We start from the raw sequence: 15450 nt of genomic DNA on the forward strand, positions 1-15450 counted from the left end.
CTCCACACAGAGATCTGATCTCATCATCATCCAGTCTGTCTGCGATTACATGAAGAAACAGAACAAACTGAGACAGACTAAATCCAGAAGAACTGTGGCAATGTCTTCAAGATGCTTCAAGAGACCTACCTGCAAAGCTACCTGAAAAACTATTCACAAGTGCACCTAGGAAAAAAGCTGCTTTAAACGCAAAGGATGGTCACACCAAATGTTGATTTAATTTAGTTAATAGAAGTTAATTGATAAAGAAAATCTATTTATAACATTATTTTTGACAGCATCCTCATTTTACAGCATTTTTACACGAGTGCCTAAAACTTTTAACAGTACTGTAGCTTTGCACATAGGTTTCTTGAAGCATCTTGGAGACGTTGCCACAGTTCTTCTGGATTTAGTCTGTCTCAGTTTGTTCTGTTTCTTCATGTAATCGCAGACAGACTGGATGATGGTGATGAGATCAGATCTCTGTGTGCAGCACTGGCTGTTTTCAGACTCCTTGTGCAAACAAAAATCTCACTGGATTATTACAATTAATGGCAAAAGGAATGTTTGGAAATGTAAACTGATATTTCATACTGACACACTACAGTAAAAGATAGAAATAACTGACTTAAACCCATATTTTAGCTGCTGAAAATATTAGTGTTCTAATCATTTTGGCCACCACTGTATTTAATAAAATAATCATAATTTTGCTTTCACATGCATCCAATGCAAAGAAATTTGTGCATTTTTAAGTTGACTAAAGTGTCCAAATAGTTTTTGTGGCTTGAAAGGTGAATATCAAAGTGCCTTACACTAGTAACTCATTTGTGTTTGTGTGAAGGTTACACCAGGCTCAGTGTGTGCAGTGTTTGGACTGGGTGCAGTAGGTCTGGCTGCAGTCATGGGCTGTAAAAACGCTGGAGCCTCTCGCATCTTTGCTGTGGATATTAATGAGCAGAAGTTTGAGAAGGCAAAGGTCTTTGGTGCCACTGATTTTCTGAATCCGAAGGCATATAATAAACCCATCTCTGAAGTACTGGCAGAAATGACCAATGGAGGAGTGGATTTCTCACTTGAGTGTGTGGGCAACACTGAAGTAATGGTAAGACCTGCCTGACACATTTGTAAAAGGTGCATTCATTTACTAACTCCTTTAAAAGCTTTCAGTACTTGAATTTTTTGTGTGTGTGTGTGAATTAACGCATCTTTGACCTCAGAGAACTGCGCTGGAGTCGTGTGTTAAAGGTTGGGGTGTGAGTGTTTTGGTTGGCTGGACTGATGTGAAGGATTTTTCTGCCCGGCCAATTCAGCTCATATCTGGGAAAACCTGGAAAGGATCTCTGTTTGGAGGTAATCAAGCTGTCAGTTAATGCTTTCTATGGCTTTCAGAGAAGGAACTTAAGTACATGCTTGTGCATACACAGTACATTCATTTCTGGTTATGTAAAGGTTTTAAAAGCAAGGACTCTGTTCCAAATCTGGTTTGCGACTACATGACCGGCAAAATAAAGCTTGACGAGTTTATAACCCACAAAATGAGTCTGGAGCAGGTCAACGATGCCATCAACCTCATGAAGACTGGACAATGGTACATTTTTCACTCACATCTTTCTATAGAATATTGTAAAAAAAAAAAAAAGTCCTAACCTTTGTTTCTTATCTTACAGCATTCGATGCATCCTGAATATATCCAAATGAGAAGCAAATCATCTTCACCCAACCAGTTTCTAGGCCAGTTTTATTCGGCTTATTCGCTTCTCGCTCTTTTGCAGTATTTGAGCTCGGTGCATTCAAGGATACTCTTTAACAGAATATCCCAGCCCTCTGCTTTATTAAGTGATTCACAAGTGCATGTAAACATTAATGTTTAACATCAAAAACTGTTGTATTCATCTGCAAGGCAAAAAGCTTCTGAAAAAGTTTGCAAGAAAATGTTATCTGTGCGAAATAAAAACAGAGACAAGCATGTAAATCATTTCAAATGGTTTTGTATAACCAATTTATGATGCTGTCAAAGTAGTTCATTTCTCTCCTCTGAGCCAGACTCTCCAGCATTTGTCTTGCTTATATAACCTTCATGGGAATGTTGGGAAGCACCAGAAAATATGCAGGTGCAACCTGCAGCTTGAAGCAAAACACTGATAAACATGCTAAATGCTTGACATTATGTCTTTCTCAAATGCTTTCTTCATATCTGTCGGTCTTGGCTGGTCAATTCGATCTCAACTTGCAGAAACCGTCTTTCCAGACTCTTCTAAAAAATGTTTTAGACAAACTGATGGAAATAGATTGCTCAGCCCTAATGCGGACATATTCAATGCCAGTTAAAATACTGAAACTATTTCTGAAATGTGTAGATAAAACTAAAGGTATGAATCTTGTACTCCTGTTCTGTCTGGCTAAAAGTTAAATGATGTGAAAAGCAGCAACAATAATTCAGTACAGATGAACCTCTTGGATGACTGCAGAAATGTTTTTCCTCTGCTTTTAAATTAATATTATCTGACATTTCATGAATTGAATGCCTATTTTCATTCGTGATAATTTCTTGAGATTCAGCATTTGTTTTTTTTTAATGGTTAAAAAAACAATAGGCCAAAATAAAGGAGAAAACACTTTAATTCAGCTTGCAAACTGAAAAACTGAAATTTATTTCATGAGATGCATCAAACCGACAAAGCATTAGTGACACAAAGTCTGCAACTACCTTATCAGGCTTTCACATTGCTCTTTAAATGGCAATGAAAATAATTAAACCATTTGAAGCCTACTTAACCTAATGTTTCCTCTAGGTGTTCACAGGCACATTCTCTCTCAAACAAGATCAATGTAATTGAACCTTATAAACGCTGGAAGAAGTTCATGAAAAACATTTGTACAATGTTCAATAATGTTACAAGGCAATCTTTTAGCTGTGAAAAGTTTTCATATATCAATCTTGATTTGATCAGATTTGGAGAGTTTGTGCCAAACAAACAAGGTACACTGCAACGAGCCAGGAATACAAATACACTGAAGCAGACTGAGACAGCAAACCTCACACAGCCGACATGCTTGATATTTCTAAAAAGTAAGGTGATTACTTTGTGGTCACATATTCATGGAAATTAATGACAAAGACAGAAACAACCTACTTTAGGTCACAACACAGATATCCCTCTGTGCAAGTCTGCCCTCTAAAGATCATTAGTGTACATCATATCAGACAACCATACTGTACACCAGGGCTGCCAACTTTCGAGTTCAACCTGGAGTAAGAATTCCCAAGGGGGATGGTGTGGGGAATTGTTTTGCAAAAGAAAAGAAAAACACACCCTGTCAGCAGAGTTTTTTAGTAGGCTATTTAAAGTATTTAAAGTCATTAAGACTAGTGCTGTGTTTTATCATAAAATTGCAGTGGTGCAAAACAAATAACTTAAATCACCACAACAAGAATAGCAAGAGAACCGCAGGATTTACAAGTCATTACTTTTACAAATAGTTTCTAATAATTATTGCAAATAATTGATACGCAGAAAATTAAAATATTTTTCTATCAATCTATAGTCTGCATTTGCATTGCTCAATGCACATCTGTTTTGACAAAATATATTTCCCGTCCATTGCTATGGTTATGTCAATCACTGCAATTTCAAAAATGAATCAGGCATTTATATGAGTGATGAGGGATTTATATGCCACTCCCCTTGCTTTCGTTTGGGGTTGTTTTTCACTGCATGAGAAAATGGTTGTGTGGCGTGAGAGCGTGAGAACTGGTCAATTTCGCGAGTTGACAGCCTATCCAGCTCAAATAAATTGTCAAATTCACATCAGATGGGGTCTGTTGAATTGTTTAGTGTTTGCCTGCATGTGCTTTAATTCTCACCAGAGTCGATGGCTTGCATAAGACATGCATAAGTGGTCTGAATCTCTTGGCTCCCTCCACAAAAATGTTTCATTCAATTCTCTATGGTAACCATTGTTTAAACTAAAAGTTTAGTTAATTTTATTACAGTACACTGTAAAAAAAAATCTGTGACATTTACGGTAAAATACCGGCAGCTGTGGTTGCCAGACCTTCCCCGTTAAAAATATAGTAGAAACATTTTAAGTTTTACAGACTTAACTTAAATTCACAATAAAAAAAAACGTATTTCATTAACTGATGTAATGTTAATAAACCAGCAAATTTAAGTACTATTATATGTTTTGAACCATTGTAATGCTGATAACCACCAAAAACAGGTGGTGATGAGAAAGTCACATGATGAATCAAAGCTCATCACAAACAGCTCTTCCAAAAGCTGAGAAGGGAAATACTAATATCTATATACATAGAAGGTGCACAGTGTCATTCACACAAACACTAATCACCAACATGGTAACACACATGATACTGAAATAATGCAATAAACATTCATTTAACAACATTAGATGTAAGATAAAACACTAATGTACACAACTGATAAGGAAAAACTAAGAAGAAACATATTATTTCTAAGAAAAAAACATAAAATATGAAGTGTCATGCAGGGAATTCTGGGAGTGTCAATTTACAGTTTTTCACTGTAAATTATACATGACTTTTTCTTTTTCGCTTCCAAAAACTGTAATTTTAACAGTATTTTACTGTAAAATTACATTAAATGTAATTACAGTTATTCACCGAATATAGTATGGAAACTTACTGATAACCAATTAACAGGTTTTTACTGTAGCATGTTTACAGTCTTTTACTGTTAAAATCACAATCATTTTTTACAGTGTACTCTCAATTAAACAAATATAATTTTAATTTGAGTAGATATACAGTAATTTGACATGACAATGTTAGGCCTACCATTGTTAAATGTATTATGGTGTCTTCAAGTCCTGTAGGCTATATAGGAAAGTTATAATTACTATGTCATATGCCATCAAATCACTTAGGTCTGACGTACCTTTTCTGCGAATAATTTAACAAAATATACTTCTGCAAAATGATGAATAAAGTATTCGCATCAGCTGTGTTTGCTTTTTTATGTTTTTATTATGAGATTGACTCAAAAATAAATACAATAGAGACCAGAGACCAGCTCTCGTAAAATCAAATTCAGACCATAGCGTAACTATCTGCAGTTAAATGTCAGGTAATGTTAATATATCTTTACATTCATATGGTAAGTTTTAGATCAGTGTATGAGAGAGAGAGAGAGAGAGAGAGAGAGAGAGAGAGAGAGAGATTTATCCATTACACAATAAAATGTAATTATTTGACTCAAAAATAAATACAATAGAGACCAGAGACCAGAGACCAGCTCTCGTAAAATCAAATTCAGACCATAGCGTAACTATCTGCAGTTAAATGTCAGGTAATGTTAATATATCTTTACATTCATATGGTAAGTTTTAGATCAGTGTATGAGAGAGAGAGAGAGAGAGAGAGAGAGAGAGAGAGAGAGCTTCATCTAAACCAGAATATAAAAACAGACACTAGAGAATCTCTGCCTTTCTTTGCAATCAACTCAGCAATACGACTACATTGGGAAATGGCCACTGAAGGTAAGGTCTTTTTTTCATTTGTGCTGCAGAGTTAATGCATTTTTAATATGACTCCAATACCATATAAGTTCATTTACATTGACCCATTGATCACATAAGGAAACAATTTACAATGCAAAGATATCTACAGTTAAGTTAATTTTTATTCCATATAATCAATGTAATGCAAAATTAATAAGACTCATAAGAATGTTATGGATGCTTTGAGCTAGCCAGTATAACTATCATAAGTAAACACTGGTTAAAGTGATGAAAAAAAAAATCAAGATCAGTCTTGTATGTATATGTTATTATTGTGATGCACAATTGACTGCACTGCTTTGCTAACTATAATGCAATATATCAAGACTGACTCTTTATATAAAGACTAAATTATATATATTGACTACATAAAGAGGTTTGGATGCCACATGTAAAAGTGTGAAGTGACATTTGCGCATATTGTTCATCTAATCAACTTATAATTCAATTTTTGTTCAAACAAATGTAAAAATTTTTGAGGTTCTTTTGTAATTTTCCCAGTTTTACATCAAATTGATACTATATGCATTTTTATTGAGTTAATATTTATCTTTAGTGATAGTGAAATCACAGATTTGTGGCTCTAAAAACATGTAATGATTTCATTGGCTGGACAATCTCTAACTGCGGTTAGAGAGCAGAGATCATGCATCCGCTCAAGCATTTATATAGTCATCAACCATTAAATGTCTAAAAAACATGCTGAACCAAGTTCTTCTGTGCTAAAGGTGATTAAATGTCAGGCTGCTGTTGCCTGGGAGCCCAATGCGCCTCTGGTAATAGAATAAATAGAAGTTGGCCCACCTCAGGAAAGAGAAATGCGAATTAAGGTGGGAAATGTCTAATGAAAGTTGTCACAAACCCAAAGAACTAATTTGCAGATCAGTTGATAAAGCATGCAATACTGTTAACTTGTACAGGCAAACAAGGATTTTCTCCATCACATAGATTGTAGCTTCAAGTCTGTGTCACGCCGAGATTTTCCACCTGTTTGAAGGGAAGGACAAGCGTGGTTTTCCCACTGTCCTGGGACATGAGGGTGCTGGTGTGGTGGAGAGTGTGGGACCTAGAGTCACTGATTTCAAACCAGGTCACAAAGTAAAATGTCTTGATTTCTACTTTAAAAAGCATAATTGAGCAAGAAATGAACGTTCATAATTTATTCACCCCCGTTTACTCCAAACCTGTGTGACTTTCTTTCTTCTGTGGAGAGAAAAGGAGAAACTTTAAATTATGTACTGGCTACTGTTTTACATGCTATTAGGGACTGAGGACAAGAAAAAAACACCATAAAGGTATACATAGCCTATGACACTCAAGTCTTCTGAAGACATTTGATAGCTCGGAGTAAAAAAACAGACCAAAGTTATTATTTACCTCCAGGGATAGCTGCTGCGACTAGATCACCGAGTCAGTGAAATTAACTGATGCTTTTTCTTGGCTTGTGTCTAGTGACATCCAATTAGTGAATGAATCAACTTATTTTGAGTCACATCATTTCATTGAATCAGCTGATCCATAATTCTGATTTGTTCATAATCCAGTTGAGTTCTCAATGACACAATAATGCGTCTTAGCACTTAACTTAAATTTTGGTCTCTTTCTCACATAAAGCTTCAGCATATTCTATATTATACTTTCTGGAGCTTGAAAGCCTAATTGCACATATAAGCGACCAATCACACAGTGTTGTTATTTTTAACTAAAATTACATTTTCAGTAATTGAATTAAACCTGAAATAAATTAAAATATAAATACAGTATTAGTTGAAAAATGTAAACTTAAAATATATATTTAAAATGTTGCCTTGGCAACTAACTGAAATAAGTTTAAGTACTAAAATTGCTAAAACTGAATCAAAGCTTAATAAAAATATAAAACAACAAAATTACTAAAATGTACAATTAAAATTAAAACTGAAAATATAAAAAATAGCTAATTCAAAATATTAACAACTACTATAATAGTATATAAATAATACTAAAATAAAACTGCTTATATATATATATATATATAGCCTACTGGTTTGGAACAACATGAAAGTGAGTAAATGATAGATTTTTTTTTAGCTTTTAATTCCCTATAACTCTTAGTGTACATGCTGCTGTAACAAACAAAACAAAAAATTAAATAAAAAAATATACACAATCTCTATATTGTGGTGAACAGGTGATAAGGCATTTTTGCTTTGTCAACGAAAACAGTTCCAAGCAAGTCTCTGAGAAAACACATTAAAGATGTGCTCATTTATGAATCAACATTTCAGATCTGTGAAATGACTCGTAGACCACACCTAAATATGACTACTTCTCTACTAAAATAGCATGCAAAAAGCTGTACATGAAATGAGTAATATGTAAAATGTAAAGTTTTCATAAATCAGTAGGGGAAAAATACCTTGATAACCTACTGCTTCCAACAAGATTCTGAATTGCCCATCGGATGTGATGTTTCTATGTTGCATTACAGAAAAAAAAAAAAAAACTTTTAAAACAAAAGAGCAAAATCAATTGATTTTCAACATTGATATTCCCAATGATGAAGGTCATCAAACATCAACATAAATCCAGTTGTCCCACAATAAATGCTAAAAAAAATGTAACCTGATTGTTCACCAAAAATGAAAATTCTATCATAATTTACTGTATGGCTTTCCTTTTTCTGTGAAACGCAAAACAAGATATTTTGAGAGATCTGTTTTTTTGTCAACAGCAATCAATACTGTGGTTACTAAACTGGTACATGAGAGTGACTAAATGATGAGAATTTTTTTATTTTTGGGTGAACTTAACTTTTAACTTGAGAGATTTGCCGCATTAGAAGACTGTCTAACATTACATATCATTTTGTCTTAAGATTTTCAAAACCTTCTTGTAATTACACGATTCAAACTCTTTATATTTCGACAAACTGATCTTGTCACCTGGTAGCCGAGGTTAGTACTGCATGCAAATTATTAGAGAGCATATGTTGCCACTAGAATTTTTTATGAAGACAAAAATAAGACTCTAAAAAAGTGCAGATGCCATTTTTCAAGGAAATTAATACATTTTTAATAATGTGAGTTTGCACTTTAGTTTGTAATTTAAGTGTTCAAATAGTTGTCTTGAACGGTAAGGTGAATATTAAGGTGCCTTACACTAGTAACTAGTAACTTGTGTTTGTGTGAAGGTTACACCAGGCTCAGTGTGTGCAGTGTTTGGACTGGGTGCAGTAGGTCTGGCTGCAGTCATGGGCTGTAAAAACGCTGGAGCCTCTCGCATCTTTGCTGTGGATATTAATGAGCAGAAGTTTGAGAAGGCAAAGGTCTTTGGTGCCACTGATTTTCTGAATCCGAAGGCATATAATAAACCCATCTCTGAAGTACTGGCAGAAATTACCAATGGAGGAGTGGATTTCTCACTTGAGTGTGTGGGCAACACTGAAGTAATGGCAAGACCTGCCTAACACATTTGTAAAAGGTGCATTCATTTACTAACTCCTTTAAAAGCTTTCAGTACTTGAATTTTTTTTGTGTGTGTGAATTTAATATGTTTTTGACCTCAGAGAACTGCACTGGAGTCCTGTGTAAAAGGCTGGGGTGTGAGTATTTTGGTTGGCTATACTGATGTAGACTTTTCAGCACGACAAATTCAACTCATATCTGGGAAAACCTGGAAGGGAACCCTATTAGGAGGTAAACCAGCTGTCAGTTAATGCTTTCTATGGCTCTGAGAGCACATGCCTGTGCATGTATTCATTTCTGTTTATGTGAAAAATGTGGTTAGTGACTACATGACTGGCAAAATAAAGCTTGATGACTTTATAACCCACAAAATGGACCTGGAGCAGATCAATGATGCCATCAACCTCATGAAGACTGGACAATGGTACATTTATCACTTTTTTACCTCAGGTTAAACCTATAAGGAAAAAGTTCTAACTTTTTTCCCCCTTATCTTACAGCATTCGATGCGTACTGAATATATCCAATCATTTAATCTCCACTCAACTTCTACGCCACAGTTTGAGACAATCGGATGGGAACAGATTGCTCAGACTTACCGCAGACACACTCAATACTAGTTTAAAGCACTGTAACTATTTCTGAAAGGTGTAGAAAGAACTGAAGTGATGGAACGAATCTTATGCCTGGCTAAAAAGTGAATTATGTTTCATCAAAAACAAACAAGAATTCAATACAGATGAATCTCTTGGATGATCTTTTCAGTTGCTTTCATAAGTCACTGCTGAAATTTCTTTCCTTTGTGATGATTGTCTGATGTTTGGCATTTGTTGTAAATTAAAAATAAATAAAAAAAATCACAAAAAATAAAAGGAGAAAATATACTTTAATTCAGCTTGAATACTGAAACCGTGAAACTGATTTCATGAGATGCGTCAAACAGACAAAGAGGCCTGCAACTGCTTTTCGCATTGCTCTTTAAGTGGCATTAAACAACCAAAGACAAACAAAAATCGTCTTTTCATTGACTAAGGATGACTGCAGTGAAAGGACACTAGGTGTTCATAGACAGTCACTCAAAACAAGACACTGGAAGAAGTTAATGAAAAACATTTATACAATGTTCAATAACGTTACGAGGCACTCTTTTAGCTAAAGAGTTTTCATATATCAATCAAGATTTGGAGAGACTCCAGTGTTTTATCACATCCACTCGTTGCATCTCAAACCCCAACAATGGCTAACAAAAACACGGTACACTGCAACGAGCCAGGCAAACAAACACACTGAAGCAGACTGAGAAAGCAAACCTCACAGTCAGCGCGCTCTCGCTCAAACACACAGGTGCGCACACGCAAAACCACTCACACAGATACCTTTGCCATGTAGACAGAGTGTGGCGGCACTGTAACCAGGTTAAAGGCCAGTGCCTTTGAATGTACTCAGATCCAAGCTGATTAATGTGACTGTCAGGTGACACATTCAGAAGTTAATAAATCTCCACCTCCTGCCCAAATCCATTGTCACGGCCACGTGGCCAATCATCTCCTGCTCAACAGAGAACCACTGTGTGATTGGCTGATTGGTGATATGGGGCGGAGCTGTTGTATCCTCCACTGCAGAATAGGGCTCGTATGACCCCACCATCCTACATTTGGGACAAGAAGTGAGCACGGCCATTATCCTCAAGGCGACGTGTGAGGATTTCACAGCCTGTCTCCGTCACGAGGAGCGTGTGCTCAAACTGTGCCGAGCGTTTACCGTCACGAGTGACTGCAGTCCAACCATCTGGCCACGTCTCATCTTGCCAGCCACCTGCACAGAGCAAAGACTCTTAAATATTCAATTGATTACAATATTTAATCACATCAAATCTCACATTTGTATAGTTAACAGTATATGTTAAAAGAAGAAAACTTGCATGTGCAATTGTCAGGTCGAGCAGTTTGTGCGCATGATACACAGGAACACTGAGCATAAAAAAAGGGAATTGAACCCACAACATTTTGCGCTGCAAACGCAATGCTCTACCACTGAGCCACAGGAACACTATGTCACAATTGAATACATCCTTGCTGGATAAAAGTATTAATTACTTACAAAATCAAAATCTTACTGACCCTAAAGCTTTGAAGGGTAGAGTAAATGAGCAAAACAATTGCATGTTTGAATGCGTTAACTTTGACAGCCCTATTTTTAAAAATCCTTTTCTTATATATATATATAATAATTCTAAACAATAAGTGCACAATTAAGATTTAAGGAAATTGTTTTGAGAGTTGTCTTCTACCTTCGCAGATCATGGGCTCAATAGTGAACACATGACCAGGTTTCATCACTCCTACTGCTTTATTCTCTGTAAAGACACATAAAACAAGGACAGTACAAGCTTTAAGTGTACAAGCTTTCTGCAGGTTCAATTACATCTCAGTGCGCAATGCTTGTATCATTCAGACGGTGTCTTTTTGACAAGATGTTACTCACTGGCATAGTGCGGTACGTTTGGTGCCGTGTGGAACAGTTTGTGAATGCCGTGGCCACAATAGCTCCGTACCACAGAGAAACCGTTTGCCTGCGCGTGTTTCTGGATGATGTTTCCCAGCTCACGATAACGGATACCAGGCTTCACTAGACACAAGACAGAAACAACCTTCTTCAGGTCACAACAAAGATATCCCTCTGTACAAGTCTGCCCTCTAAAGATCATTAGTGTACATCACATCACACAAATACACTGTACACTACATAATCTAGCCCAACAAAAATGAATCAAACTCAAATCACATGGAGTCTGTTGAATGGTTTAGTGTTGTTTGCATGTGCTTTCATACTCACCAGAGTCGATGGCTTGCATTAGACATTCATAAGTGGTCTGAACCAATCTCTTGGCTCCCTCATCTACTTCACCCACGAAAAAGGTTTCATTCAGATCCCCATGGTAACCATTGTGGTAAACTGTTATGTCGACTACAGGGGGAAAAAATTACATATGATTAGCCAAGTGAACATGTAACATTTAGTGCAATTTTCCTTAAGTCTGAAGATTATTTCTGCATATGTTACTCAGAACTCTGTAGAAAACTACACAAAACGACACAAAATATGATTATGCTTTCAGCTACTATTATGAGCAAATTACTCGTCATTTAACAGAAACCCATACCAGGCTTCACTAGACACAAGACAGAAACAACCTTCTTCAGGTCACAACAAAGATATCCCTCTGTACAAGTCTGCCCTCTAAAGATCATTAGTGTACATCACATCACACAAATACACTGTACACTACATAATCTAGCCCAACAAAAATGAATCAAACTCAAATCACATGGAGTCTGTTGAATGGTTTAGTGTTGTTTGCATGTGCTTTCATACTCACCAGAGTCGATGGCTTGCATTAGACATTCATAAGTGGTCTGAACCAATCTCTTGGCTCCCTCATCTACTTCACCCACGAAAAAGGTTTCATTCAGATCCCCATGGTAACCATTGTGGTAAACTGTTATGTCGACTACAGGGGGAAAAAATTACATATGATTAGCCAAGTGAACATGTAACATTTAGTGCAATTTTCCTTAAGTCTGAAGATTATTTCTGCATATGTTACTCAGAACTCTGTAGAAAACTACACAAAACGACACAAAATATGATTATGCTTTCAGCTACTATTATGAGCAAATTACTCGTCATTTAACAGAAACCCATTGCACAGACTTTCACAATCTATGCAAAAGCAAAAAAAAAAAAAAGGCTGCAGATTCCATCTGGCTCTGGATCTTGCCTTCAGCATAAGGTCTGTTTAGTGTAAATTTGGCATTAAATGTAAATAGAAGTAGTTCTCAGTTTATTGTTGCTGTAGCCTATGATATTTAAATTAAGGTGGCCATTGACCAATGACAAAACATGTAGCAAGGAATAAAGAGATCTGCATGTCACTGGTCATTTGTTTCTTTTACTTATCTATTATGACAGTAACAAGAATAAACAGCTTTAATAATATGGCATTTTGACAATGGGACCTAAACTGAGCAGAAGGAAAAAACATCAGTTCTGCAAGAACAAGCCAATGCATTCACAGAAATGTGAACATGTGGAAAAATCAGTCACACACAAATCTCGAATGTCCAGTGAATGTCTATCTGACATCTGGACTGACTGAAATATGAAATATAATGTCAATATAGAGGGAGGGTGTTATTCTATAACAGCCCTCTTGAGGGCAAAAACCAGATCTCCCATAAAAATCTTGCAAGGAAGATGCATTCATATACTACTGTATGCTGATACATACTATTCAGTATGTCCTCATCCTGGAGGGGACGGCGGTCAGGTATCCCATGACAGATGACTTCATTGACAGAGGTGCAGCAGGACTTGGGAAAGTTGTAGTAGTTCAGAGGTGAGGGATAGCAGTTCCTCGCTGTACATGCCTTAACCAACAAGTATGGACAAATCATTTGCCATTAGCATCAACATTCATACAGGCTGTCCTGCTCAAATGACAATGACAGTAGAATTAAAAAAAATTCCAAGTGTTTATTATATATACTGTCAAAAAGTCATCAAAAAATTGTCCAAATTATATATTTTTTTCCCAGAAGTAAAACTAGAAAACATTATTCCAACTTGAACCATGACCTTTACAGCAGTGGCTCTCAACCAGAAGCCCACAAGGAGGCCTTGGCAAACTTCCAAGGAGAACCCCAAAATGTCTTAAAATTATTTCAATTTAGTTACATTAACAATGTTAATTAAAGTGCTAAAAAATGCTACAACAAAGATGTAAAATATTAAACTGGCAACATATTATTTAATTATTTCCTTTTTATTATAACAAAAGTACCAGATGTATAGCTTAAATAGGAGGGACTCTTGGACAAAGTGGGCCTTGGAGTCAAAAAGGTTGAGAACCACTGATTTAGAGCAAATAAAAAAAATTTTTTTTTCATCTGAATGCATAAGCAATTTCACATTTCCCTTAGATAATCTGTATTTAAACACTCTGCACTGATCAGACTACTACTTTGCAATATTTAGATTAGAAAACGAAAAAAGGCTGTGAAAGTTTACCAAATGCACTGCATGGTCGATCTCCTCCGTCATCACTCCAGGTTTCACCATCAGGGCAGCAATGTCAAGGACTTCTCGAGCCAGCTAAATGAAACAAATATTGTCTTTATGTTTAACAATTCAAATCTTTTTTGTGTTTTTTTTGTGTCTTGTGATAAGACTTGACAGGCCGCCATCCCACTAGACAATTTTTCAGCATATTTGCATACATTGTGAATTTATCTTGTGTAATCAAGTGTTTTTCTGGGGTTCCCTTACACCCAACATTTAAATGACTACTTAAATTAGAAATTGATAGCAGAACAAACTGTGGCAGAACAATCAGTGTTCAAATAGAGGCAGAAAATGGCTCTCACAACACCCAAAACTTCAACGGTTACATTTCACAGTTATTATTCTTCATACAAAGTTATAATATATTAAGTTATGTTGGTTTACCTTGCACACAACTCTCATGCCCTCAATCTCTTCAGCATTGAGGATCTTAATCTGAGACGTCCCTTTCATGGTCTGCTCTGACTCTGACATTCCTGCAAGCAGTGATGAATTGGTGAGTAGTAAAATACACAGACACCCATCTACCCACAAAAGCATCTTACTATCACTCAAATATAAGGACTAGCTCTGCCTATTGACCTTTACCACAACAGAATCTCAACAGCACGGTTTCCAGTCAGCTAATAAAGACAACACAACCACTTCTTACAGATAACACACACACACACACACACACACATACGGTTGCTGATCCAGTGAGGTCTGGGACATGACAGTTTGGCAATGACGTAATCACGGACAGTTCCTGCTAGGGCTGGGCGATATCTATATATATATATATCGTGTGGCAGTGAAGACAGATTTTATATACCCTACCGGTCAGGTTTGCAATAATTAAAAAAATTTTATGTTGTTGAAATAAGTCTCTTATGCTCATCATAAGAGACTAATTGTCTATTGTAATATTTTATAAAATCTAACTTGTTCCTGTGATTGTAAGGCTGAATTTTTTAAGCTGCCATTACTCCAATGTCAATATATGATCCTTCAAAAATTATTTTAATATGCTAATTTGCTGCTCAAAAAAAAATTTCTTATTATCAATGTTGAAAACTGTTTTTTTGCTGCTTAATGTGAAAACCATCATACACTACCAAGAAATGAATACTTTTAATACTTGAATTACAAGAAATTAATACTTTTATTATTCAGCAAGTAATCATTCATTTTGATCAAAAGAGACCTTTAAGCCATTTATATTCTTAAAGGGGTCATATGATGCTGCTAAACAGAACATTATTTTGTGTATTTGGTGTAATGAAATGTGTTTATGCGGTTTAAGGTTCAAAAAACACATTATTTTCCACATACTGAACATTATTGTTTCTCCTCTATGCCCCGCCTTTCTGAA

At 35.9% G+C, this 15450-nt stretch overlaps 3 protein-coding genes across 4 annotated transcripts in view; 2 read left to right on the forward strand and 1 right to left on the reverse strand.

Annotated features, from left to right (window-relative positions):
• Positions 1 to 1967, forward strand: part of LOC107695031 (alcohol dehydrogenase 1-like) — a 7961-nt gene extending 5994 nt beyond the window's left edge. The window contains exons 6-9 of the mRNA XM_016494811.1: positions 827 to 1087; positions 1203 to 1335; positions 1435 to 1573; positions 1653 to 1967. Coding sequence (XP_016350297.1) covers positions 827 to 1087; positions 1203 to 1335; positions 1435 to 1573; positions 1653 to 1683 — 564 coding nt within the window. The 3' untranslated portion in view covers positions 1684 to 1967. The remainder of the gene's footprint in view (positions 1 to 826; positions 1088 to 1202; positions 1336 to 1434; positions 1574 to 1652) is intronic.
• Positions 1968 to 8671: 6704 nt separating this feature from the next.
• On the forward strand, positions 8672 to 9320 carry LOC107695034 (alcohol dehydrogenase 1-like). Its single transcript, XM_016494814.1, has 3 exons — positions 8672 to 8959; positions 9074 to 9203; positions 9295 to 9320. The coding sequence occupies exons 1-3, from the start codon at positions 8759 to 8761 to the stop codon at positions 9303 to 9305; spliced, it is 342 nt and encodes a 113-aa protein (XP_016350300.1). The 5' UTR covers positions 8672 to 8758; the 3' UTR covers positions 9306 to 9320.
• Positions 9321 to 9826: 506 nt separating this feature from the next.
• The window catches only part of LOC107695030 (methionine aminopeptidase 1-like), an 11784-nt gene continuing 6160 nt past the window's right edge, over positions 9827 to 15450 (reverse strand). For both annotated transcript variants that reach the window (XM_016494809.1, XM_016494810.1), the window contains 7 exons: positions 14481 to 14572; positions 14043 to 14126; positions 13264 to 13402; positions 12352 to 12483; positions 11457 to 11600; positions 11263 to 11328; positions 9827 to 10787 (listed from right to left, as the gene is read on the reverse strand). In XM_016494809.1, the coding sequence (XP_016350295.1) occupies positions 10621 to 10787; positions 11263 to 11328; positions 11457 to 11600; positions 12352 to 12483; positions 13264 to 13402; positions 14043 to 14126; positions 14481 to 14572 (824 nt within the window). In that variant the 3' untranslated portion in view covers positions 9827 to 10620. The remainder of the gene's footprint in view (positions 10788 to 11262; positions 11329 to 11456; positions 11601 to 12351; positions 12484 to 13263; positions 13403 to 14042; positions 14127 to 14480; positions 14573 to 15450) is intronic.

Source organism: Sinocyclocheilus anshuiensis, unplaced genomic scaffold, assembly GCF_001515605.1.
Source record: "Sinocyclocheilus anshuiensis isolate Anshui unplaced genomic scaffold, SAMN03320099.WGS_v1.1 scaffold14, whole genome shotgun sequence".
Taxonomy (NCBI): domain Eukaryota; kingdom Metazoa; phylum Chordata; class Actinopteri; order Cypriniformes; family Cyprinidae; genus Sinocyclocheilus; species Sinocyclocheilus anshuiensis.

Coding starts and splice junctions, on each gene's coding strand:
- LOC107695034 (XM_016494814.1), top strand. CDS start 8,759: ATGGGCTGTAAAAACGCTGGAGCCTCTCGCATCTTTGCTGTGGATATT. Junction 8,960..9,073: donor TGGGCAACACTGAAGTAATG/GCAAGACCTGCC, acceptor TTTTGACCTCAG/AGAACTGCACTGGAGTCCTG.